The sequence below is a fragment of the Ixodes scapularis genome, unplaced genomic scaffold (assembly GCF_016920785.2).
Source record: "Ixodes scapularis isolate PalLabHiFi unplaced genomic scaffold, ASM1692078v2 PGA_scaffold4__175_contigs__length_147842914, whole genome shotgun sequence".
NCBI classification, from domain to species: Eukaryota; Metazoa; Arthropoda; class Arachnida; order Ixodida; family Ixodidae; genus Ixodes; species Ixodes scapularis.
In genome coordinates, this window is record NW_024609879.1 from 99,698,586 (window position 1) to 99,726,311 (window position 27,726).

At 49.0% G+C, this 27,726-nt stretch overlaps 1 protein-coding gene across 1 annotated transcript in view; it reads right to left on the reverse strand.

Moving 5' to 3' along the window:
- Nucleotides 1-27,726, reverse strand: part of LOC8031928 — a gene marked incomplete in the record, with an annotated part of 107,332 nt that overhangs the window by 38,774 nt on the left and 40,832 nt on the right. The window contains 1 exon segment of the mRNA XM_042293257.1: nucleotides 12,295-14,368. Coding sequence (XP_042149191.1) covers nucleotides 12,295-14,355 — 2,061 coding nt within the window.

Below are 27,726 nucleotides of genomic sequence, written 5' to 3' on the forward strand. Positions count from 1 at the left end.
ATCTTGAGTAAGCTAACGCTTCGTGTTTTCCCGCTCAATTTAGTGGGGAAACATGAAAAAAAAATAATAGTTTCACTGCCAGATTTCGCGGGAAAATTGACGTCACGTGACATACGTACCAATTCAATTTCTCGCTAAATTTAGCGGGGCGGTTACACCGATGGCGACGCCAACACCCCTTAACTCGGAAACGGGTGTCTTAGAGCTGCGACTAAAATCCATTATTTGATTAACTTGCGTTCCGATCGCACTTCGTCATATTGTCACACATATCAGACTTACAACCAAATTTCATTTGTCTCTCAATCTTCAAATTGCGCAATTGATTAATTGGTCCTAATTCCTGGAATAACTTCACTTTCAGGATGTTGACAATAGTTAACCAATTACATGAGACTCATGCAATATAGATCAATCAACTAGTGTCTTAGCGAGTACATATAACTTGTTGCTTGCACGACTGAAACGGGCCCATATATCATTATCAGGTGCTATATTTGCGCGCGTATATGGCGATAAATGAACGTATTTACGCACTTATACGGCCAGATCTGGCAGTATTTGCCCACCTATTTGGCGAAATACGGCCGTATTAGCTCCCATATCTGGCGAAATACAGCCCTATTTGACTGCTTATATTATCATATCTGGCCGTATATAAAATATATCAGGCCCATATCTGACATTTTCGTACGGGTTCAGCTCTACCCACTAATCATTCAAATCGGAGCTCGGCATTCTGACGTCACTGCCGCGCTCTCCGTCTCCACCTCTCCCTCACTTTCTCGGCACATAGCAGACGGCGACGCCAAGACGGACGCGTCTGCCGCCTTGTGCCGTACTTTCGTTGAGCTTCAGGCTTTTGGCGCTTGGGGCGGGTCGACTATCCACTAACAATGACGTCATGTGCAGGCATTGTCTTCTAGGTGGTACTGGCTGAACTCTGTGCACGAGCTACGCTTATAGCCATGGCACGAAGAGGATGCACCACCGCGACAAGGTCCGGAGGCAAGCGCCTTGCTCGCAACGACCGCTCCCTCTATATATATACGCGTGCGCAGATGGGTATCGGGCATACGTAAACGGTTCACTAAACACTCCTCGTGACGCTTTGCCAAGCCGGAGAGCAGACAATAACCCGAGCGCGAATTTGGAACAAAGAGCCACGCGTCTGTGCTCGGCGAAGCCTAACGGTACTTCTGGGACGAGGAAGGTCGCCGAGGTGCCTCCGCATTTACCCTCCGATACATCAACGGTCTTTAGCAGATGCTCGAGAGAAGAGCGGCAGAGAGAAAGAGGAAGAGGAAAAATGCAAGGGGTCATCGGGCGGCGAGTGACACAGAGCGCGATCGGTAGAGGTTTCTGAATGACCCCGTCGTCATGCGACCCGGTGACCCGAAGCTTGAGATACTAGTATATATGCATTGCTCGAACCAGTGAACTAGAAACGCGTTATGGCACGGCAATAGAAAAAGAAAACAAAAAACAAACAAAAAACATATCGGAAAAAGTGGAACACAGAGAGCTCAAAAGAGCGTAAACGCAGAGAGCTCAAAAGAGCGTCAACGAGCTAGGGACAGGAGAAGTGCGATAACTTATACAGTCGCAGACAAAATACACGAGAACGGGGCACAGAATTTGCCTCGCTCGTTGACTCCCTTCGGACTTTACGTGCGACTTTATCTCGGTTTGAGCCACGAAGCGTGGTCTGAATGCAAATAACAATTGAAAACTAGTACGACACCAACGTAGGATGCCGAGTCTGAAGGTTTCATATCCGCGATACGGTCATCGAACGAAAATCGTAATAGTTTTGTCCTGGTTTCGCGCTTGCGGGATACGGCTAGGCTGTCCAAGATACATCTGATTGGTAGAGGTGTCCATCTCAAGGATAAAATGTGTGCTACGTTGGTTCTGAACGAGCATGTACCACCTAAAAGCCTTCCACATCTCCCTAAATGTTTTTTTTTTTAGTGTGCGAAGCGTGTGACGTAAGAACGCCGATCTCTCTGACTCGAATGATTGGTAGGTATACAGGCAAAGTCTTTGTCTCTCTCTACTCGCTGTCACGATGTCTTCGAACGCCGAAATGTTGACGCAGGCGTTTGGAAAACATAATGCCGGAGAGTTCGAAAGTCACGTGGGTTCTTTCAAATTGCCCCCGCCACTTAGCGACTATTGTTTCTTTACATCAACGTATTTTCGCAGTCTACGGGATAATCAAAAATTACGTTTAATGATTGCCTATTTTTGAATGAATCCGAGCCTCTAGTAGGATTACTACTTCTCGATTATTCTAAGATCTGCGCCGTCATCGCACGTGACCTAAAGAAAGGAGACAGAGAGAGAAAGGTAGAGAGAGGGGGAAAGAGAAAGAAGGAGAGGGCAGGAGCAAACCCTCAGCTGTCTCCGCTTCACAACCAGCGGTTTGAACGAAAAAAAAAAACAAAGAAACCAACAAACAAGGGAAGCTGATTTTGAGTTGTAACGTTTTTCTTGATAGCAAGGTCTTGGGCGTCGCGCATCTGCGCAACCAAATCGAGATGCCTCATAATGCTTTATATGAGAGGCACTACCCTAACCATGCGGTCGGAGTGACGAACGACTCGGGCATCGGGCGCCACGGTCACCCGCCATGCCTCCGCCAAAGGAAGCTTGGGTGGACGCAGGCAGGCGTGACGCTTCCTGGGAAGAAGGCCGCCGCATGCCCGCCGTGTCCACGAGCTTACGTAAGGGCCCTTCCACGAACGGGAAGTGACCCACTGAGAGGAGCGGGCAACACACCGCGCTCGCGAGTGGAAGAGGCTCGAGCAAGGACAACCATACCATACACTACGCTCACCCCTCTAAGCTAACAGTGCGGTGGGACCTACGCGCTTGCCCGACCAATCAGACGCCTCCCTTTCATAACTTGACCCCCCCCAGTCGCTGCACGCGTGTGTATGGGCAGTAGCGTGATGATGTGTGGAGAAAGGCGGACGTATGATTGGTTCGACGAGCACGTAGGTTCCGCCCCACTGTCAGCTTGGGGTGGACGGAGTATAAGCGATGCACGGCCATCTCTTCTCGGGGATGACTGCGCGAGGCACGGCGAGGGAGTTCTTTGCGGCCAGTCGTTTGTTGGTTCCGTCCGCGAGAAAGCGAGAGTCGGTCGCCCTCTTCGTTATGTCCTCGTTAGGCGCATCCAAAACAGGCGTTGCTCGATGCCCGCTGCAGGGGACAACGCCAAGGCGCACGTTTCCTGTCTCTTTTGTGCGACGAGCTTGATGGACGTGCCGCTGACGGGACAAAAAGAAAACAACAACAAAAAGGGTGGGAAGACACTCGCGAGCGTTTTTGCCAGCGTACGTCTTTCTTGGCGTGTGCAACTCCGCTGTAAGTGTCTGCCTTCCGTCGAGCTAATGACTCTGCGTACGTCAGGCGTTTAGGTTGTGAATGTCTGCCCATATATTTTGCCGAAAGTTGTCTTAGCCAACGCTTTTTTGGCGCCCCCCAGTTTGTCCAACACGTCCCCCTTTTCGTCTGAAGACGTCTCAAAGTCCACTACATGTCCTCTGTTATTGCTGAAGCAAATAGTCTAGTCCTTCGGCATAGTACCTGAGAACTTGAGAAACGAGGCTTATTGCGTATGCCGATGCTTCTTGCTTCGCGATTGGTTTTTCGGCGTTCTTATCGATATTGAGGTGCTTCGCCACACCCCACGTCTCTTAAGACGTCGGTGACCACAGGAAAATGTTCTCGATCTCGTTATCATCAGCCAATAGCTGTCAGAAGGACTTGCGGTGTTACTTCTCAACAACAATGACAAAGCTCTAAAAAAAAAAAAAAAAAAATCTGGAGTATCTACTTCTCTGCACTTGGAATAGCCAATCGCTGCAATCTACGGAGTGAGCTCGGCCAATGAGGAGGTTGATGATATAATGAGACGTAAAAAAAATATATATATATCAGTTTGCCCTGTGGCACAGACACTCGTCATTCTCTGAGCTCGCTCGCAACGCTTGGCTCTGCCGGGCTTCGCAGGTAAGTAGACGACGCTGCAGGTTTCTTCCGAGTGTTAGCGGCGTCCGTTTCGCAGTTGCTGCCGTTGTGAGTGCCGCAACCATCTGTTCGGCAATCCGACCGCATCAACGTAACTTCGAGTCCTTGAAGGACGTTATCTGGGAGAAACGCGTCGCGAACTCGAGAAGCCAGCCGGGCATTCGGAGGCGGCGATAAGCATGCGACGGGCGGAAAGACGCGCGGCGGCACGCCCCTGTTGGGGAAGCGACGCATCTGGATGAAGGCCACAGGGCGGGACACGCGCCGTTGACTAGCGGTGTGCGACTGCTTCGGGTTGTCTCTTTTAAATTGCGACGGCATATTTCTAGGGCCACCCGACCGTGAAATCGTGCGCATCCGTTCGTCGTGGCCCGATAGCTACATTTAGCGGGAAGCGTTTTTCCGCTAAAATTAGCTGGAAAACCTATATTAGTGTTTAATTGATACAGTGTCATGTCGTGTAGACACCAAGTCAAAGTGTCGTTGTCGCGCGACGCTGTAACGTCACTGTGTCACCCACAGCGCCACATGATGTGACGTCACGTGACGCTGTGTAACACTGCGTCAAATCACGTGAACTCTGCCCAGTGCACAAAGAGTACGCGCGGGATGACCCCATGGTCTCCACCAAGGTGCTTAAAAAGCCCGGTGGAAGTCCATGTAATCATCGCGTGCTCAACACTGCCACTGCCAAGGTTCACTTCTTTGCATCACCCTTATTGCTGCCACTAAAAGCAGAGTAAATGATTCTTGTAAAGTCATAGTGAGCTCGATCGCAGAAGGCCAACCATACGTCAGGACGCTTTCGCTCCCGTTCCTTTCGCTCCTTCTAAAGGCCCGGCCCTTACGCATAGTTGCGTTTGAGCGCGCTTCACCGCGTTGCGGCTGCGAGCAACCAGGACATCCCTGCTGCTTATATCGCGTGCTATACTTCGTTTCAGCTTCGGTCCAGACGCAGCCGATGCTACAAGCGCGAGCATGTGGCCCAGAACAGTGCTTGCACTGCACGAGCGCGCGTGCTTGGCAGGGATGCTGAATGCCCGGAGCTCGCGCTTGTGGCTTTGGCTGCGTTTGGACCGAAGCTGAAACGAAGTATAAGATGATTCCTTGATTGGATTCCACGCTTCAAGCGAAGCACAGATGTCCCGGTAACTCGCTTCCGTCCTTTGACGCAACGTAGTCCAGCGCACTCGAGCGCTCTCAAACGCAACTGCGTGTAGGGACCTTAAGCACGATCGCCAACGACGCCGCGTGCAGCGGTCGCCGCTCACGACAAGGAACGACGGGGAAATCGGGCGTACCTTGAGAAAAACACGGCGGAATCTAGGCAACCGCGATTTCCGCCGCCCGGCCCAAAAGCCCTTTGAATCGGCCGCCACCCGCGCGAGGTCGACTCGGCCGAGGCGGCACTAAAGGGGCGGCCGTTTTTTATTTCTAGGTTCGATCTCTGGGGACGCCGTTTCCTGCAGCAGAGCCCATACTCCGGCCACCCCGAAGCTGACAGGGCGGTGCAAGCTACGCCCTCGCCGGACCAATCAGTCACCACCCTTTCTTCGACACCTGACCCTGCTGCCTGCGCGTGGGTATAGGGACGGAGAGTGATCACGTGACGAAAGATAGACGTATAGGACTGGTTTAACGAGCACGTAGCTTCCACCGCACTGTCAGCTTAGGGGATGGCCGGAGTATGTAGCCAGCCGCGTAGTCGGGCCATTTGGCACGCAGACACATTACGCGCCTGCAAGTGCAACCACAACGACAAAAGCAGTCACGATAGAAACCGAGTAGTCGCGACTTCGGACAACATCCATAAAGCGTTTCCAACGGAGGCGGTGATCGTGTGTGTCTGTGTGTGTGTGTGGGTAGGCGACACACGTCTTGTCTGCATGAACATATTCGTCACTCGACCACTTGCGAGGGGTGTTGGGGCTCGGAAGTTCAGTGCTCAGAAGAAAACAACCCACGCGTTCCTGTTGCGAGTCGATGTATGATCGATGGCGGACGTTCGTCACCGCCTCTTTGTGTTGGCCTCGTCAGAGCAGGCGGAAGAGAACTACCGACACTGCTGGACGACTGCAGAATTCCGATCTTGATTAAATCTGATGTCTATGGCTACAGCATTTCACCCCAAATATGGTCCTTTGTAGCAGGCAGGTGGTAGCAGAGGATGTTAATAAGACGCATTTTAATTTCTTTTTGTCTTCTCGCTTTTGCAAAGGTAGGTGTATAGCCTCTCTCTTTCTTTCTCTGCTTGCAGGTGGTGCTGACCGAGACGACATTCCGTAACCGGCGCGGCAAAAAGATACTCGGGGGCGGAAAGGAACCGATCGGCGGCGCGCCTCGTCTCAGCAGGGGACCCCGTCGGACCGGCTTCTTGCCCCGGCCGTAATTTCTGTCGTCCGAGTGTCGGGCTCCATTTTGAACGACGGGATCGACGCCACAACCTTGGACCTCTTTGATACCCGCCCTTGAGGAGCCAAGAAGACAAGGCCTGCGCGTGACGTCATCGCCAGTGGACCTCTAACCCTCCCCAAGCGGCAAACACGTCGTGAGGCTCGACGAGAAAGTCGACGAAAGCGCCAGACGCGTGCGTCTCGGCGTTTCCGCGTGCTACAGCGTCCCGCTCGTTGGGAGACGCTGCAAGACGCGTCTTGCATAGTTCGTCCATTGTTCGAGTAAATACGGTACTCCGCCTCGAGAGTCCTGTGCGGTGTTGTAAGAGTAAAGGGCGTGAAGGTGCAGCTTGAGAAATTATTTCCACGCGCAAGTTCTTGGACAGCCTCTGTGCGTAAACGCAATCTTTGAGACGGATGTAAAGTCAAGAGCTAGTACAAAAAATGGTGGTTTGCTTTTGGTCGATTTGTGGCCGTTAGAGTGTGAACAGCTGAGCATGTCAAGGAAATACTTTTCTCGTTAAAATTTGTGCCTCATGTTCTAGGCAAAATCGCCTTTACGCTTCCTTTTAGCGCATCGTGTTTGCTCCCTCACGACAACGAGGAGAAAATTCGAGTTGGTGAGAGCGTCTGCTTTGAGTCTCGCCGAATACATCTTCTTAGCAACTTCTTTTTTGCGTATGAACGTCACCGGCTGACTCCAGAAACGCACGTTTTTGCGAACAAGCCGTGCTTCGAAAGCTTTCGTTCGGTCGACGAAAGCAAACAGGTGTTTTTCGTTCTTGTAGGACACACACGTTGGAGTGAGGCACCATACAGCCGTCTCCGAAACCCGAGTGCATCTTGTCACTAGCAGTCAGCCTCGTCGAGACAACAGACATCGTGGGGCACGTCGTCAAAGCCAGACAATACGAGGAGAAAGCCGACGACTGACAAACGACGGTCAGTGACATCACAAGAAGAGCAGATGCAAATGGACGGAAGGTAGACAGGTGACAGCGCGTAGCTGCAGGGCCGGCCCCATTTCTTCCCGTGTCGTCTCCGCCGGTGCAAGGCGGCTAACGACGCGGACCGACGCGTACCCCCCGCGCTAATTGCGACTAATGGCGAGGCCCGGACGGCGCGGCCGCTTTGTTATGCACTTTGCCGAGTCACGCTGCGTGAGGGCGCAGGCGCGCACATACACACGCGCCGCTGCTCGGCCGGCTAATGAGATGAGTGGGCCGATAGGCTGACTGCCGGTGCGGATACACTTCGCACGCTCCCTCGGCCGGCTGTCCTGGTCAAGGCTCCCTCGATGTGGGACTCCGGCGGATGCGAGCAGCTGGCTAGTCCTCCCGATGGTATATTGTATACCGCTTGCAGAGCGAACGGCATACGCCAAGCCGCTGTTTACAAACAAGCTCGCCTTTGCCCACACCAGGTGTGGGCGCTGCACGTGCGCAGAAACCAGATTCGAGTGAGGTGAAGCGTCTGCGTACGAACAGTCCGTAATCCCAACTCGCCCAAGCCTTCATCTCAAGCTGGATTCCTACAGGTACCCATGGGATTCCCCATGGCACACGCAGAGGTCAATCGAGTACCACTGCAAGATTCTCTAAAGTGTCTATCGATAGATACCTTGTAGGTGACGTCATATGACTCCGTACCAGCCGCCGTTGCTCCGTACCATGTTCCTGTGTCTCACGTCTTCTGCGACATACATTTGGCACGACCTAATCTGTTCTTCTTTGCAAGCCTTGCCAAAAAACACTAATTCAATGGTGCCAAGTGTAGGCAGCAGAAGGTACGGGAAGAGGAGAATATTACGGAGTAATGGCGGCTGATGTGACGTCAATGTAAGCCATGTATACCCATAAAGCAAAAGGTCCTCTCAGTTTAATCAACGCTTTATCTTATCTGATGCACGCACTGACGCGCAACTTTCGTCCAGACATCCCTCCATGTTCACTGTTGTTAACAGGGTCTCCCAGTCCCACACCGCGTTATTGAAACAAATGCTGAGATGGGGAGAAGGTTTTCTCGTCCTTTTTTCCTTCGTCCAAACGACCAAGCCATCTTACCCAGAAGAGCTCAGGCTTTGCCCAACGAAACCAGGCAAACGACCCGCGTCGTCTCGAAGCAATAAGCGAGCAAACGCGCCGCCCGAGACCACATCACGAGACTCCTCGGGGGCTTAGCGTACAGGTCGAGCATCTCTTAACGAGGTAGTACATCGTCGTCGTGTCTCGGGTATGACGCCAGCCACGCGCACGAAGGGACAGATGCGAAGGGCATACAGCGAAAGCCTGCAGCCGACGATAAATTGACCGGGAAATAAATTTACGGAGTCATAATCACTTTATCCTTTCTCTTTCTCGAGCTCCCTGAACTGTGCTCCGACCAATGCCAGCCCCCGCGCTCCGCTTCGCCGAGGGTCAAGCGAGCTAAGCCAATACCACCGGAGAGATAAGGCCTAAGCCCCTTCCCCCAAAACGTCATCCCTAGTGGATCTATACGTGCGTAGTGCCGTTTATAGCGTGCGTCAGCATCGTCTGCAGCGCGTCTTGGAGCGTCTCAGAACGAGCGCGATGCTAGAACGCCGTGGCGCCAAGGCGGACGACTCTACAGCTTTATACGGCGTCTCTCGGGGTGCCTCAGTGTGTTTGCTGCTAGCGGTGGGTCGGGGATCCACTAACGATGACGTCACGCGCAGGCCTTGTTTTCTAGGTGGTATTGGCTAAGCAGGCCGTCTCGTCCGGCAAGAAGGGCCCCGCGTGGCCTCAATGATTATGTAGATGTCACTAAGTGAAAAGCGGAATATTAGATGACCACCACCGCTTCCGTGATTCCATGGTGTGTGGCGCGTTGTCTGAATACGTACTCTGTGCACATGAGGGAGTGCAGAAACTGCTGCTTCTTCTCACCGAATGGTGAAAAAAACAAATACGTTCTCTCTAATAAAATTAAATCGCATTAAAAAAAAAAAAACGTGGCGTTTTAGCAATCATTTCGAAGGTTCATGGTGTGCAAAGTTAATTTTTTTGTTTGTTTATTTTTTATCTTAACAACAGCGTTTATCTAAGCTTTCTTCCGTTAAATTTCCAATTCTTGTAAATTCGGCGTTTATCAGCGTGTAATCTCGGTATAACCCTCATTTACCTAATTTCTTCATTAAAAAAAAACAAACAAAAAAATGCTTCAAAAGACAGTATTATGGGTAATTTTTAATTCTGGGACATATCTACAAGAAATACGCGGGCTGGGCTTATACAGTTCATGTTTTCCGTCCCTGACCTACACGGTGCAAGATTGATCGGACTACACGTAATTATTAGTTTATATACCCACGTCACTGAGCTCTTTTGATACTCGAACGAAATGCCCCGAGGAGCTGTTCACTCAGAACGTTTTCTTGAAGCGCGCACAGCTCCGTTGGTTATCTTGAAATCTCTCACGAATCGATCGTGTCGCCCATGCCGCGTTGGCCATTAAATCGCGGCGCTCAAGAAATAAAACTAAAATTCAGATGAGAGTTCATATTTACTCGAGCTGTACGTCAACTGATCTTCATGAGCGCGTTCCTGGACTATCCATATCGATTCCCGCGCTCCTGGAGTTCCTACAAAAGGCCCGTTCAAGGTCGAACACACTAGCGTTTGAATACGACCAACTTCGTGACGACCGGTTTTTAGCCTCTCCGGTTGTAAGCAGTTGCAAGTGTGTGAGCGGAAACGATGTCCAGACGCGAAGAACGTGACAGCTATTACCTTTTGCCCGAACTCGAGGTTCGACTAGTTCGAAAAAACCTTTAAACTTCCGGCAAAGTTCGACGAAGTTCGACTCATAGACAGTGTTGCCCGACTTTTCCACACAAAAATCTCGTATTCCGGGGGAAAAAAAAACTAATTTAAAAAGTATTATATTTTATATTTTAGAAAATGACTACCATTATTTACACAATATAATAAGCAAACATGTGCTCTCTTGAAGCCTTTCGAGTTATAACTTAATACGGAAAATAAAACTATATACCCAACAAACACTATAGTCACTGAGAACTTAAGAAAAACAAAACGTGGCGAGTTCCAAACATCTCATTATCGCTCCGCAGCCAATCAGAGTGTGGCATTAGCTGATAAGAAAGCCGAAGCACCAATCAGGAGGCAGAAAACATTAGCATAACAAGCCGCATCCGCCTTCGTTTCTTGAGCTGTCAGTCAATATAGACTTTATCAGGTGGTGCCAGCTGCTTTTTAACTTACGCGCATGCGCACAAAGAGTCGTACATCAGTCGAACTTTTGTCGAACCTTCCGATAAAAGTTCGAAAAGTCGAACCTGGTCGACCTCGAACTTCGGTAGGTTTACACCGCTGCATGCGCGGTTCGAGCTGGAGGCGAACCATTGCGCAGGGACCTGTCTCGCAATGGTCCTCAATCCGCAAGACGGAACCCGGCGATGCACGACGCTTGCGCGAAACGGTATATCTTTCGACGCGTTGGAGTCTCTTGCTCGTTTTTATTTCCTCTCGAAATGGGTCATCGCGTTTCCACACCTGCTCCATTAGGCGTGCTTGAGTAACTTTTGCGGGCTGGCGGAATCTCCTACACCGTCGCCACCTTTTCTTGTTGATGTTGAGGTCCTGTAGACCTCTTTTTCTGGAGAGACCATAGCAGCGCCGCCTCTTGCACTTCGAAAAAGGCGTCTGTGGTAAGCGTCCCGCTGTCTCGAGCAAGCTGGTCTTGCTTGACGAGCGCGGCGACGGGACTGTGAAACAGTGCTCGCTGATCGGTTCGACTTGAAGACAATAGGGAGGCAACAAAGCTTCCGTCACGCCCCCGATGGCTGTCACGTACACAAGTCGTACAAGTCGTCGTCTCCCCGCCGAGGCCCGCTTTCTCTTCGTTGCCGCAACAACAGCAACGTCTCATGGCGTCGCCGAGCGGAGAGCAATTTTACGCAGCTCTGGACACTTTGTTGTTGCTTTTTTTTCACTCACGAAGCATACATTGTCTGCCTCGTGCTGGTATCCAACCGGTGGAACTGGCGCGGAACTTTGGGTTTGGGAACAAAGGCAGGCGATGCAACAAGGTCCGGAACGATAGGTGACTTGTCGCCAGCAGTACGAAAGTTACGAAGCCTAACAGAATGTCGCAGGTGGATTTAGTTCTTTTAAGAATAAATAAAATCGAAGCTGTGCTGCTCTGGACTGAACTTCCTTTTGCATTCTACGCATTGCGGGCATGAGGGGGATCGCAATGACGTACTATGATGCAAGACACTGACGGACACTTGCCAGATAAAGTGAAGGTCGTTTGTACGGGAAATAAAATAAGGAAGGTGCACTGGTAAGCTAGATTCAATAAAATATGCGACCAAATCCTTCCACGCTTTACACTAGAATGCAACACCATACGGGATCCCATCGGTACCCGGCGTTTGGCTATAAACATTAAGTTCTCATTTCGTTCTTTTTCTCTGGCGCACCCGTAAGCCTTCCTGATACAGCCTTCAGTACGTATTTATTTTTCTCAACCTGTTTGTTTTCTTACCGTATACCGGGCCAATGTACAAAATCGCCTGCGGACGTATACCGGACCAATGTACAAAATCGCCTGCGGACAAAGCATCACTTTATTCGGATAAAAAGTTGTAAGATAAGACGACAGAGAAATAAAATCAACACAACTAATAAACAAAAAAAAAATATAAAAAGACCCGAGCGTAGATGCTAAGACTGACAAGGGTACGTCAAATTCTAAAGATGGACGTCATTCGGTCGCGTCAGCCAACCGATGATTTGTATAGTGCATGCCCTCCTGGGAGGGTGCCAGTTTTCTCAGCAAAAGCCGCGACAACAACAACAAGCGAGGCACTCACCTTGCAGTCGGCGGGCAGTGGCACGGGCCCGTACTTCTCCACGGTAACTCCCTCGTACATCCCGTCTTCCAGCACGCGGACGGGCGGCGGAGGCGTCGACACGACGGGAGACGCCGGAGAGGACGCGGGCTCTCCGTTGGGCGACATGGCGAGGTCCATCGGGTGCCGGATGTCCAGTCTGTGCAGCAGCAACCGGGTCCTGTCCGCATTCTTCCAAGCCTTTGGGTTGTTGGGCGAATCGCCTGGCTGATCATCCCCATTCGTCGTTCCGTCCTTGCCCCTCTTCAGAAGCTTCTTGAAGGAGAAGATGCCCTTCTTGCCGTTCTTGCCACCGTCCTCCTGCTGCAAACATTCAGACGAAAGGTTGTTCGACTTGTGCTTGGCGCCTTTGGAAGAAGGTTTCTTGCTGGCTGCTGGAGGCGAGTCGTTGCGTGGAGATGACTGCTCCGGAATCTCCATGGGTGGTGCTGGCGCTTGTCGCTTGCAAGGACCGTTATTGTTGTAGCGGGCCTGCTCTAGCTCCACAGCGAGGGCAGCTAACTTGATCTCTTTGCTGGAATCCTGGGGAGTCCTGCGTTGTTGTTGTTGCTGCTGCTGCTGCTGCTGGTAGCTCTTGACTTCCTGATATATGTTGCCTTCCGAGAAATGCAGGTTGGGGTTCCGCGCTTCCGCCTTAGGCGACGATGAAAAGGGTTCTGACACTGCGTAGTAGATACTGCGCTCCTCGGGCTTGTCTGGCTTGGAGACAACCGTTCGTTCAAACTCCGCCACCGGATGAGGTTCATTTGTGCCGTTAGAAACAACTCCCAACTTGGGCACCAGCCTGGGTTCCTGCTTAGATTCGGACTTGAGCTCTGACTTGATGTCCGGCTTGAGCTCCCATTTGAATTCTGACTTGGACTCTGTACTGGATTCAGTTTCCGCTAGCGGCGTTTTTTCCGCCCAGACAATTTCCTTGGAGTCTACTGCAGCGTGCACTGCCGTTGGTTCCTTGTGGACAACGTGCGCTGGCTTGACGGGGATCTTGGGCTTGAGTTGAGGCTTGGGCTTCGGCTTAATTACTTCGTCCTCGGAGGACGATGATGAAGACGTGCTCCCACGATGAATGAACAGGTCTGACGCGGGCGTGTAGACGGCAGATGGCAACGGCGGGCTCCGGGTGATGCTGTGTAAGAACGAAGACCTCGCCTCGTAGATGGCTGCGGTCCCGCTGTCTGTCAGCGTGGCCGCAATCACCTTGGGGTCCTGCGGCGGCGGTTCGCTCCGTTCACCATCGACTTCGTCGACGAACATCTCACAGGGAGAACGGCTGCGATCCTCTGCCCCTCCCCACGGCGTGGGTGACTCGGCGGTGTCGGAGCTATTTTCGGGTTCTTCCGAGGTATTCTCGGCCTCCACGTGAACGGGGAGGGCCAACGCGTCTCTCAGGAGGTTTTCGTTGTGCGAGTTGAAGTCAGTGTTTTCCCTCGTTATCTTCGTGATCACTTTTTCCTCCTCCGTCGAGTCTAAGGAGTCCAAGGACAGGTCATCGTCGTCGGAGCTCATCTCCCAGTTACCCTCGTCGGAGTCGTAGTCGTCTCCGCCATACCCGATCACCTGGACCTGGTCTTCTTTGAAGACCACGCTGCTGCTCTTGCGCGACGGGTCGCCCGGGGCCGCCTTGTCCTTGACCTTGAGAATCCCCTGCGTGAGGCCGTTGGCCGTCAGGACGGCGTTTTCGAAGGTATCCTCCGGGGGTTCCTCTTCTTGTCGTACATCCTTGGGACGTTTAAGGAGCACGTAAGAGTCGTTGTTGTCCTGGATCAAGCATGACTTCCACGTCGGGTGGCACAGAAGACTGCGCGATTCGTAGATGGTGGTGGCCTGGGAGATGTAGCGCTGGTGCCCGAGTTGCGAGATGACACTGTTCTTCTGGTTCTCCTCCTTCACGGTCGGATCGAGCAGGCATCTGTCCCCGGCGAGGGACAGTGGGTCGGTGTGGTCCGAGAGGGATTTGAAGCAGTTAGAGCAGAGGTCCTTCTTCCAGGCATTCTGGACAAAGTTCTGGCAGATGAGGGACATGTCGGGCCCTTGTCTTGTGGCCACCCTGCAAGACAACCATAACAATGTGTCAGACACTTCAGCCGGGCCTTAATTCCAGGCACACCTTCGTCTGTTTTCGTATAAAAACTGACGAATGTATATCTATCTGTATAAACATTATTTATGGACCAATATATCAATAACATCACAACCTTTTTGTTTGCACTTGCAGCGGAGTTTTTGTTTGTTTTATTTTTAACAGAACTTTTTAATTCGTTTTATTTTATATGCATTCGCTTTCAGTAATACTGGTCCACGCTTTTCTATTAAAACTAACAGATGAGACAACTCAGGCTTACCTGAACCCGCTGAAAAATCGCATATAACCCTCAAATTTTGATAATTTTAGTCTGGGATAATTTATCGGCTGATATTTTACTTTTATTTACTTTCAAAATCCGATCTGCGCAACACATCTCGCTGGATTTCTATTTATTTTTTCTTGGGGGGGGGGGGGGGGGGGGGGGGAGAGGGGGCTAAACTGTTTAATATTTGCTCGTTCAATAAGATGCTGTTTCGTTTGTCGGTCTACTGGGGCGAGGTCCCACGCATATCTTAAGTGAAAACATTTTGTTCACGCTCTCGTACATCACAGGATGCCGCACCGCACACATCACAGCCACGTGAAGGGTCATGTCTGCTCTTTCTACATAAGTTGGAGCTCCAAATTCAACCAAACCTAATATTTTCGCTTAGCTTTCAATAACGCAAGTACTTGGCGCTATGCTTGAAGCACATTGGGTGCAACCAAATACCTCCAAGAGAATTTATGTGTTCTCGGTGGGACGCCGTGCCTCAATTTCGGCACCGGAAAAGAAGCTTTTAATGCAGAACACTGCACAGAGCTCCACAGTTTAATAAAACCTGCCAGTCCTTTTTTTTCTTTCCTTAAAAACACCCTGGGCCTTGTCAATTATTTTGTGCTCAAGTGTGGAGTAAGGACTAGGTGATCTACACTATATTATAAAATTGCGAGCTCTTAGATTTAGCATTCCTCTTCTCTTTGAAATGAAACAGAAAGTTGCCACGGAACAAAAGAAGTGGATCACACCATGAGGGTGACTGAGCAGAATCAGAAATTGAAGGCGGTGACTACATCCACTAGATAACTTAGGGTATATGGACACTCCATTCCCCAATTGTCTAGTGGGCGCCGCCATCTTGCTGCCTAGTGCAAAAAGTGGGAGCAATAGACCCCTTTCAAGAGTGAGCGCCGTCTGGTAGCTGCTGCGCCAATTATCCGGGTCCGCCATTGCTTGGGCATGTACTCCGATCATCCTATTGGACACGAGGGCTGCGACAGCGTTCGGCGAAAACTTGGATCCAATCACACGCGTCATGCCCAAGAAATGGCGACCGCCAATGTTGCTCGATGGTGTTTTGAAAAAGGTCGATTGGCGCTGGTATCATTTGAAAATGCGACTTCCTAAGCCTTAGATACGGTGCCAGGAAGTTCGAGGGCGATATCGTGCGGCTCTGTCGCAGACGGTATACTTAATACCTCTGGAGGGTGGAAAAGCGTTTCCTGCGATTTCAGATAAAGCTTCTGAAAAGTGGCAATAATGATTTTAAGCATATCGATATGGCTAGGTGGCGCAAGCTACCGCCCGTTATCAGGGGTACAGTTAGCATCCATCCCTCCATTCATGGTGGAAGTGTCGTTACTCTGAAATGTATCTCATTTGGCAATCCTAGCCTTTTTTTTTTTTTTTTTTTTTGTGCAGCCACACGCGTTGTTTACGTGTTGATGTCTTGACTCGCGAGTTGTGTGTTTGAATAGTTGTTTGTTTGTTTGTTTATTCTTGAGATGATGAGTAGTTTGGTTCATCAGATCTGTGGGCGTCCGTTGATGCATGACAAATCGCTGCGATGATGGAAAGAGAGAAAAAAAAATTCCTGACTTGAGGGCTACGACAGAAATCCATCAAACGACCACTTCTAGATTTTCAACGACTGGCTAGATGACGCAAGTTACCGCCCGACTCAAAAGGGTTGAGCATTGCAAATCCATCCGTCCACCGATTCCCAACAGCCAGTACTTTACCGCAAGGCACGCGAAGGTAAGATACCGCGCCCAATCGCAGAGGCATCTGACACCCGCCACCTCCCAAGACTGAACTTGACCTGGACTTGTATCTTGAGGGAGCCGTTTGCTCGAAGCTCGGGCCACGCACCGGGGGCGCAGCAGTCCCAAAATAACGTATGGGTGTCTGGAGCAGACCGAGTGGCGGCGGCGCGAGACGCCCATCCACGCGTCAGCGACAGGTCTTGCCGTTGCTCGCGCCAGACTCGTGTGGGCGCATGTCAGCATCCGAACCGCCCTGACGACTCGCTTTTTTTTTTTTTTTTTTTTCCTACGACGTTCGTGTTGTTTGTTTCCGTTGGACAAAACACTCCCCGTGGACGTTTCTGCTCCAAGCGAAATCATTAGCGGGTTTGCTTTTACTTCGGTGTTTTATAAACATTGCCATCTTATTATAGAAAGCTGTCATCAGCACGAGCATTCGGTAAAACAACATCGTCTGCTAAGAGCAATACAAACTGAACCTGATGGAAGTTGGTCGTCAGCACACGACCAACAGCAACTCGCACAGCTATATATGGTGGCCAGAGAAAACTCATTATACGTGCACTTCGAGTTGTATTGTTCTGTAATTTTTTTTGTAGATTCGTGTGGAGTTCGGTACACAATGTATTCTCAGCGTTCTCCAAAAAATACGTTTCGAATAAAAAAAAAAAATAAAGCCATGAACAGAGGATACGGGCGCTAAGATCGACGAATCACGTGAACACGAGGAATGTGCCGCCCATCCCGCAGATTTTTTAGAAGTGTAGGAAAGCTATTGATTACCATGATATTTTAGAGTATTATTAAGCTTCAAGTGACTGGTTATACATGCGCGTACTTATATTGCGAATTGTTATTTATAAACAAGCGCCTTTTTCCATAGGGCCGTTGGGCATGGCGTATTCGTAGAAAACAAGTTTGCGAAGAACGAAGGGTACGCCTAAGCTTCGTTCCACAATCCGCGCCGCAGCCATGGTGCAACGTCACAAACATGGGTGGGTGTGCAAATATGCGAGTCAACAACTACAGAGAATGATAATGAATCAAAGTCTATACCCTCTCTAATATCACGCCTTTGTGCACGCGTGGTATTACAAGCCCGTGCACGTTTGGCTCCTGGGAGCCGCAATAATGGGAAGTGCATCAGGGAAGCGGCATGGTAGAAAATTAGAAGGTTCTATTTCCACAAACACGAGCTGTAGAAAATGTCGCGTAAGGAGGTAACATTTTTCCGGCGAATTCCGCCGCATAATAAACCCCGCGATGACCGCGTTTGATAAGCCCTCCTTCCCGGTGCCAATAATACCGTCATACAACCGTCACGAGCCGCGCTCACGGTTGGATGCTGCCACGAATCAACCGCGACGCGATGGCTGTGTGCACGCGGGTCGACATCGGGCCGAATGCCAGCAGCTCACACCGTATAGCGTGTATATGCCCGTGCGTTGTCTCCTCCCGACGAACTACAGCCAATTATACGAGCGGTCGTGGGCGCGGGAATGTCCGGCGGCTTTAGGGCGAGGGACAAGGGCGCTCTCGGAGAAAGAAAAAAACGGGGTACACCCCGCCAGCAGCAGGAGCGCACCCGCGGAGCCGAGAAACTGGGGCGCCGCGAGCCGCCGAGGGACCTTGGTCACAAGCACTCGTCGCGTCCGCACGGCGTGTATACACCGGACTCCCTGCACCGGCCGGAAGGACAGATGGCCGGTGTCCCCGTGGAGCGGTCCACCGGAAGCCGGCCCCTCTGGTGTCTGTTCGTGTCGCCGGAGCGGGACGCGATGCGTGACGCTTTTTTTTGCGTTGCCGTTTAGATGAGAGCTGCCCGTTATATAGTTGCACTCGGGGTCACTCGCTTAGACCGAGAGTGGGGAACCTGCGTCGCGCCTGGTGCAAGTGGACACCGACTGTCATCGTGGAGATCCTCTAAAATCGAGGGGATAACAAGTGCTCCACCATCCCTTTAAGCCGCCTCGGTCACACTTCTAATACATATCACACAAAAGACAGTATGCATTGCGTACACTGTCTGAGGCGTATTGCTTCCTTGTATGAAGGTCGTAGTGGTCCATACAAAAACGGTCTGCAAATATGTTCCCAGCATACATGCATGTATGAAGCAAATAAATCTTTCATCGTGTCTGCGGTCAACACCGTGTCTTTTTTTATGGTGCACGAGAAGTCTAACTGCGGTTTCATCGTTTGTTGCCTGTGAGTAGACCATGTAAGAAATAAAAGAAAAAGTGAAAACAGAAATTGATGGTGCACGTTGGCGGCCCCTGGGTTTGCTGATGGTGTGTGTAGATCATCTAGTCAAGTCTGGCCATAGCCTCCTCTATACGGAGGAGGCTATGGTCTGGCGAAGGCGGGGTTGCCAGACTGCTGCCCCCAACAAAGCGCCCCCCCCCCCCCCCCCCCCTTTTCGGTGGCCAGGCTAGGTTGTGAGAGGTGGCTACTTGCAACCCTGTATAGACTGGATGCATCTTGCGCTTCTTGAGAGAGCCCAGTGCTGCGCTTCCAATTAACCCGCGGCCACTTTCCAGTTTCCAACGACTGCCTGTCTGCAAAGTGGGAGAGAGCCGAGCATGCGCCCAAAGTATGCACCTCTTCTTCCGTGTACCACCGACAGGGTCGCGACAATCTCAAGTTTCCCCCAGTTGTGACGTCACCAGGCAGAAATCGAGCACACCAAAACAAAGACGCGCTAGACACGTCCTTAAAGAGACATGTCCCAGGCACCGTTGCCAGCACCAACAAATAAGAAAGCAGGGAGAGCTTAGACTCCAAAACAACGTGTCAATCTGAGACGTTGTTTCTGGTTGTTTTTTCTTTCTTTTTGCATTTGTCGAAACGGGACGTACGTTGGCCACTTTGAAACCATAAAGTCGAACGAGTAACTTGACCTTCGGACAGAGAGACACGCGGGAAAGCATGGTCGGTCACTCTTCTTTCAACGGCAGCTGGAATCCTTCGGCATTCGATGCTCGTCGAGACATCAAACATCTGCACCGAGGGGAGCTTGAATTAACAGCTCAGATACGCTGCCCGGGGGAGCGCAGTCGGAAAGCGGGCGGCCGTGGAGTTGGCATTGAGGCTGCGGTATTAATTGAAAGACGTAAGGCTCCGATAAACATGATGTTTTTTTTTTCTTTCTTTTTTTGTAGATAATGAAGAAGTTACTTCGTTAAATATCGGTGAGGGTGATTTTCTGTGCGCATGCGCACGTGAGGTGTTTGTTGATTCGTTCGGTGAAGAAGTTACCACTCCACCGGGTGAAAAAAAAAAAAAAAAAAAAAAGAGGGGGGGGGGGGGGGTCATGCACTGAATACTAGAACCGTTCGAGAGACGTGGAGGACGCCAGAGCATATATAATCACTGTAGTCACTGCCAAGTTAAGATATCTAACCAAGAACAGCGGTAGAGATGCCCTAGATTTAGAGATTAAAACTTATGTTGGTCGCACCGTTAGCAGATGACAAGTAACCAAGATATAAAAAATAATCATATAAGAGGAAGCGGTACCAAATGAAACAGAATAATCAGCTCGAAATAGAGAACGGGTAATCTCCGAAGGGAATCCGCGTAATCCGTTAAGAATGATCAGTATTTCTTGCAATCCTTATAATTCTCTCCGGCTCACGCATCAGGCGGACTTGGGTACATTGCGACGTGTAATCGGTACCATAAAACGATATCGAGTTCGAAAGTTGTAGACTTTCGGCAAGCATATATACTGACACAAGTGGCACAAGAAAACGGGCCCGCAGCGCCACTGAACCAGAAGATTCTTTGTCGTGTCGTAATTTCGAGGATAGTAGGAGCGTGATATTTCTTTAAGACTCTACTTCGCAGAGCTTTCGGCTCGAGTGCGGCCCATCAATTAGACAGGAGCAACGCGCGCGAGCACTCAACTCGAGTTCGGTTGAAGTCAACGTCTCGAAGGGCGTTTAGGTTGTGACTCGTATATCTCATCGCTGCGGTGGCGGTAATAGACCAACTTGGGAATTTAGCACATGCTCTGTGTACTGCCGGCCCGAGTGCGTGCACATGGCAGTGAGGAAAATTGGCCGCGTATAATTGGCACCAGATCGCGTGTCCGCACCAAGGACTGGGAGTTGAGAGCGTATAAACGTTGCCCCCTTTTTTCCATTGTTTTTCAACTAGTGTGTGGAGAACACAATTAAATGCGCGTCTCGTAGGTTATGGTAGGTCAAGGATTAAAACTGACCAGTATATGTAGTGGAAGTGTGAAAGTGGTCAAAAAGCGTCTTTAAAAATCTTTCTTCAAAGGGGGCTGCTACCCAAGGTTTCAAACCTGCATAGTGAGAATCCGAGGCCAGTACGCAAACGTATATGTTGGCGGTCACGTTACGACATATATATATATATCTTAAAAAGGTCATTTGATCACTCCATTTTTATGCGTAGATGTCCGCGGGGAGGCAACTCGCAAGTAGACTAGAGTGCAAGATCAGGAATGAATTTGAGTTGGGAGAGAGAAGAACCAAACTAGTGGAAGTGCTGGCACGTTGTGCTGAGCTAAGGACATCATAGATCAAGCGCTCTCGCCGAGAGAAAATTGTGAAAGGCAAAGCATGTACACACGCAGCGTCAGCTAGCGGTGAAACAAGACAGAACTCTGCCAAAACATTAAAAAAAAACACAAAAAAACAGCAAAGTAGAAAACTAGATTAGGCCCAGAACCAATAAAAAAAACAAATTATGCAAAACCAATTTTTTTTTTTTTTTTTTTTCAAGGGAGGCTTAAAACTTTGGAAGTAGTTTTTTTTTTTTTTTTTTTTTTTTTTGGAACGCTTGGGCTACGCATGTGAATGAAACGTTCCATTAGCTATACCAAAATATATCTTTTGGCGACCTGGGTAAAATGCCTGCGGCATCAAGACACCTGACAACAAACTAATTCGCCATTATCTCCTAAAGTCGGCAAATATTGATTTAACTTGCTAATTTGAAAATCATATCGATTCAAATTTTGAATATAATGACTTGGCAATAGTTTAGTATGCGAGGTATTATACCGCGTCATAAAATGTTTATTACACAGTAAAACCGTTGATTTCTGTTGATACACCGTTTTTTCTATAATGTCTCTATAGACCGGATGCGCCGAACATGGACATGGATCCATAAATCGGATGGTGTGTAAGCCTATAAGTATAAAGCTCAGTGCGCTCGGATAATTTCGAAAACGTCTTAAAAAGCTCGCCGGTAAGTTTTCCGTCAATTCGGATTTATCCGAAAAACTTCGAATTTCGAGGTCACAACGATAAAATAAATAAATAAAAAAAGCAAAAAGATGTCGTTTTACAAATATACTTTATAAGAACAGGGGTCAGTGGTCATGAGGAGATGGAACTTCAGTTTTTTATGAAATTTCGAACTACTGCAAAAAGGGGTTTGCCGTTTAGTTCGTCAAGGTTCCTTAAGGACAACGGGTCACATTACCCGGACTTTATTTATTTTGTTTTCAATATATATATGTATATATATATATATATGACGAAGACGTGAGGACCTGAGGCAGGTCCTGACGAAGACCTGCCTCAGGTCGAAACATCGAATAAAATCCTCCTGGTTTGTTTTGTACCGTCACCTTGCATCTATATGTATATACATTAATTGGGAGCACAGAAAGATAACCCATGCATTTCGAAGAAGTTAGAATCTAACAAAAATAAACTCCGATAAACCCCGATTTCTCAGCTAAAAAATAAACTCGGAAAAACACCCTCCGAATTTCACGAGAACTAAACTCCGAAAACGCGGAATTCTACCAATAAGCTTTGAATTGGGCAGCAGCTGGCGCCACCCAGCTTTTAAACATTCAAACCCCCTGCCTAAATTCAGCCCCGTAAAAAGCGCCTTTACCCATCCCATCAATCTTGCGCGCAACCTCCCACTTCTCCAGATCGCTTCCACCTAACTTTTCAGCAACCAGCCGGCACGATTGCAACGCTGTCGCGACATCTTCCAACAAAACTATACAGACTTTCGTAGTTGTCGACCACCAAACACACGACAATCGAAAATTTTCCTCGATACCGAATCAGTCGTACTACGATGTTATTCGGAGACGCGTGTATTACAGAGATCGATGCACGAATTGGGGACACGCCAATACCAGCTATAAGACAAGGCCCGCACCTTTTACCCCCAAACGTCATCACTCGTGAACCCACCCATACGTGAGCATCGTCGACAGCGTGTCTTGCAGCGTCCCATACATTAGCACGCGGCGACGCCAAGACGTACGCGTCTGCAACTTTACAGTGGCTCTCGTCCATTTTCGGCGTGTTTGCCGCCCGATACGACAGGTTGAGGATCCACTAACGATGACGTCATGTGCAGGCCTTGTCTTCTAGGTGATAATGGAAGAGCGCCGTGCAAACACATTATCCCACGGCCTTGACTTCGGCAAGCAGGGCGGCTCTATCGAGGCCCCCCTCGACGACAGAACTCTGGTCGGACCAAGTCCAATTCCGCTTGGGTGCTTCGACGCCGCACGACAGTTCGTGCGTCTCTCAGTCGCGCTTCCCACGCGGCTACTACGTGGTTTCGAGAGAGATGGACTTTTTTGTTGCTGTTGTTTTTCGTTGGGGCCTCTGGCGTTACATACGCATCTATCCGTCACGCTTTTGCACGCAGGGAATTTCGTAAACCTACAGACCATTCCAATATGTATACCGTGTGCCGTCATATTTAAAATAGCGGATTGCTGGGCTGGTTGGCTGATCGATATAACGAAAAACAAAAGCCATTTGCTTTTCCGGCTTAAAGCAGAAAAAGAAGTGGCTTAATTTGATGCATATACCCACAGGAAATTCAAAGTCAAAATGAACATACACTCATAGAGTTATTATAATGTACGCTAGAGGTTCAAGTGGCGCTAGTGCGCTGACGCAAATTGAAGCAGACAGCAACCAGTCGAAAATTGACTTCCGGTAATGCATTTCTATGGGAAAAAGTGAGTGCATTTTCTCTCTGCGCTCGATCATAAGAGCAAATATCCCGAGTAATTCGTACGTACTAGGTAGCTTGGAACATTTCTCAGTCAGGCCGACGAAATAATTGGTCAGTTACGGTGTTTTTCTTTCAAATTCATCGCATTAAAGACGGTGCTAAAACAGCTTCGTACGTGTATTTATGTGCACTGTCGGACACTGTTAGCACGAACACGACGTCGGCGCTTTTCAGCGTGGGGGATATACGTGCCAAACGAACGAAGAACATTTGGAAATTAAGGGGGATGGCAAGAACTACGCAGTAACACTGGATCAGTAACTACCCGTGCATGTACGATAAAATAAATTGAAGGCCACGTAATCTATTCCTATTTTAAATAAGTAAGTACCGTTTTATTCTTTCTGCTCTGAGCGAAGCTGCTTGTTCTACGTTCAAAATATCACTCGCACGCTCGAAATCTTTGAGAACAAATGCCCGATAAAAGCTGCCTGGCAGAGAAAGCAATACGAAGAGACAACTTTTATAGCCCTCGAACTTTATTCTCTACGTTTTGAATGTTTTTATCCGCTCATGCACGACGGGGTCATTTTTATATAGTGACAGGACTGGCATATTATCCAACGTTTACCAACTCGCCCAACTTACTACTCTTCTACAGCATATTATCAATATATAAGCGTCACCGGATTGCTGGCGAGCCTTGAACACACTCTACATTCCTTTCGATTGTAATTTTGCTTCGAATCGTCGCTTGTTTTTACACACCTGCTAACACACGTTTGGGACTGAAATGTAGCGAAGTTAAACATCGGTCACTGATGAAGAAAAATGCGCTAACTAAAGCAATTACACTTTTACAGTGTTAATCAAGGTACATACTATTCGGTACGACCCAAATAACCAAATTGTTCCGTGTTATTTTCCGGCGAAAAGACAAAATGCACGCGCGCTTTCCCATAGGAATACACAGGAGGACTGGAAAAGTAGACTGGTTGCTGTCTGCTTCAATTTGCGTCACGGAAGTCGCATAGACACTAGCGCCAGTTGAACCTCTAGCGTACATTATAATAACTCTATGCATACACTCAAGTAGACTCCTTTTTGCTGAAATGTTGGTTGATGTGATCTGGAAAGACTACTGCCGAGTAACTTAATTTCTTCAAACCTTGTTTTCTACTACAGGTTTTCTCCGCGAGCTGGGGTGAAAGTTCTAAGCGATCTCTAATATACGCTTTTCGTTGGCGCGTGCCACCTATTCGCAACTCGCGGTAGCCCTAACATGGCGGAAGAGACGGGGATAGAACCTTCGGGATTTCCCTTGCACCTGCTCGCTGACGCTGGTCGGTGTGCTAAAATTAATTTATTTGACTATAATAAGTTAATATAACTACGAACGCGAGAGGACGAGCGGCAGGTTGGAGTTACAAATGGCTGCTGCGACAATTATTCCAGTCCGTCATTGTTAGGGAACGTAGTCTGAGCATGCAGAGGGCGCGAGGGTGACGTCAGCGTTCGGCGTGAACTCGGCTCCACTCGTGTCGAAAACGAGTGCTGCGTCAGCATTCGGCGAGGACCCGGATCCAATCACGCACTTCGTGCCCCAGAAATGGCGACCGCCAATGCATTGCTCGATGGGCCGGGCTTTGAAAAAGATCCATAGCCGGTTCCGCCTGCCGCACGCACACGCTGTTGCACACGGGCTACACACAACTGGAGTCACTGAGTGTTTCCAGAGTAACGAAACTCCCAGGCTCGAGGTGCCAAGATGGTGACTCAATCTTTCTTTTTTACCGTGGTCACCACGAGCGTTTACCAAGCATGTTTTTGCGCAAAAACAAACGGAAAAAAATTCTTTTTTTGCGGGAACTTTTATTGGAGATTAGTACAGATTGACAGGAGCGTCATGTTTTCATAAAATTTTAGTTTACAAGGATCTGCGGTGAAATTAGTGTTGTTTTTATACAACCATATCTCACCGGCGATTTCAGGTAGCGCGTTCCGAACTTCGGTGGTAATTCGCAGCACGTCCGCTTGGCGGATGGGGGTTGGCATTCACAGTATATGTTTCGGTGCCAAAATGGCCGATCAAAGCTAAAATTCAAAAGCAACCGCGGATACTACCGAATGCGATACTCTGACAGCATACAATGGCTCTACACACAACCACGTTTCACCACCAGAGGTGCAAGGATTACAATACAACCACGATCGAGTCACTGTGACGTCACGAAACACGGCGACATAACGATGCACGCTGGCGTCACGTGGTCGTGTAACGTTATGTGACGTCACAATTTCTCGGCTAAGTATCCGTCCGTTTTTTTATCGTTCCCCATCTCAGGGTTTACAAGATGTCGATTAATGACCAGCTCGCCTGCACTCTCTTACTGCTTACAAATAGCGGATAATTTTTTTCCCGCAAAAGTTAGCCGAGAAAACGCTTCGCGTTTTTGATGGTTTCGCAGTGTCATCGCGTGTGGCTGAAGCGTCATAGTTTAAATCCGCAAATTCGTGACCGAAAAAAAAAAAAAAATTCAAGGCACGGTGCCAGCGAAAAAAGAATAAAGCTGCGTGGGCGGGTCAGGAAATAAAATCTTAGCAGGGGACCAAGGGCCATACGAAGCAACAAACCTCAATCGGGTCCGCTCGCCATTGTATGCGTTAAACGTTTGCAAAAGCGCCTGTCGTCTCGAAGAGCGATATAGTCGAACACCTTTCAGAATGCCGAGCGCGCATGCACGAACAAATGGTAACCTTCACTGACGAATGACGTTCTTTCTGACAAGCACCGACCGAAGTACGCGATAGGTACAGAGAGGAAAACGTAGAAGGATATGAAATTAGATAAATTATGGTAAAAAGAGAATATGCGGCAACGAGATATAGAATCGGTTTATTGAATACGCTCCCCATTCAAACGCTCTCCGATGGCGAACAGGAACTGGATCTTTTCACTCGTAGCTGTACTTATGATGGAGTATAATGGCCTCCGTTCGTATACCACCCATCAGAACTGGTACGCCTATACGCGTATCGAAACAGAGTGAAATTTTAAATCGAATTTTCGGTTCCAGCTTTCAATCTCACGGAGACTGTTGTAACTTTGCATGGCGTCAAAAAGTTGAGTTGGTGCATATATACGGTCCTCTGTTTTCGGTCCTGTGGAAGAAACCCCGCAAAGTAACTCCGCGAGTCGGCTTTTATCAGAATCGGGAAAAACCGAAACACACCGCCCGAATGGAGGTTATATCTTTGCGCGAGAAAACCCGAACCTTCACGGAAAGAGCTGCGAACGATGCTGCCGTATTCTCCTGGAACCACAGCCCTTTTTCGCGTTCTTTTTCTCTCGTTGGTGCCAGGACGTTTCCCAGGTATATTCGGGTCAGGACTCAGCGTGTTGCCTGGATGACGATGGTGGGGAATCCCACGGCCGTTTTCTCCGGCAGAAGCCCCGATTCGAGTTCCCTTGCCCATACTCCACATCACCGTTATCATTTCGGTTCGGTGAAGAGCTATCCGGTCTGAATTGTTTTTTTTTCTTTAAATCTCTACATAGGACAGACGAGGCCGACGGGCAGTATACGCATTCCCAAACTCGGGAAGCAGACGATGTAAGCCTGCGTTCGTCGGCAGTTACCTGGGCAGAAGTAGAGTAAAATTAAGACGCCGGCATTATTACGTAACGCACAGAGGATATGGGTGCATGCAAGTCAGGATAACGTCCTCTTCAACTGATTAAAACGGGTTTTCAAGGGAGCGTTGGAAACCTTGCATCGGCGTCCCACGCCTTTCACGCCTCGCTGGCGAACGCCGGTGTGCATACAAGGCTAGTGCCTGGAGGCACGGTCAGAGAGGCTCAAATTACAAATAAAATAAAAATAATTTCTCACCAACAACAAGAAGTACTTTTCTAATTTTTTGATATGTTGAACTATTGAATAGATGAGGTAAAGTGAACTTTTGGCTACATCGAAAGTTCCGGGCACCGCTGCTCACATTGCTTTTTATGGCTCTCAATATCGCTGTTTCTGTATAAACTGAAGAATTTGTCATTTAAATAAAACTAAAAAAAGATACGAGGCTTTGAAAACTTAATACGAGCAATTCAATAATTAGGCTTAAGAAAACCGAAGGAAAAAGTGCTCTGGCTAACACCCAAATTCAAGTTTATTAAAAAAAAAACAAGAAATTAAGAAGTTTCTTCTTTTTTTTTTTTTTTTGGAAAAGGGGGGGGGGGGGGGTTCTATATGGGCTCAAAATGACGCCTTTCAATCTTTGTTTCTTAATGTAAGATAGGGAAT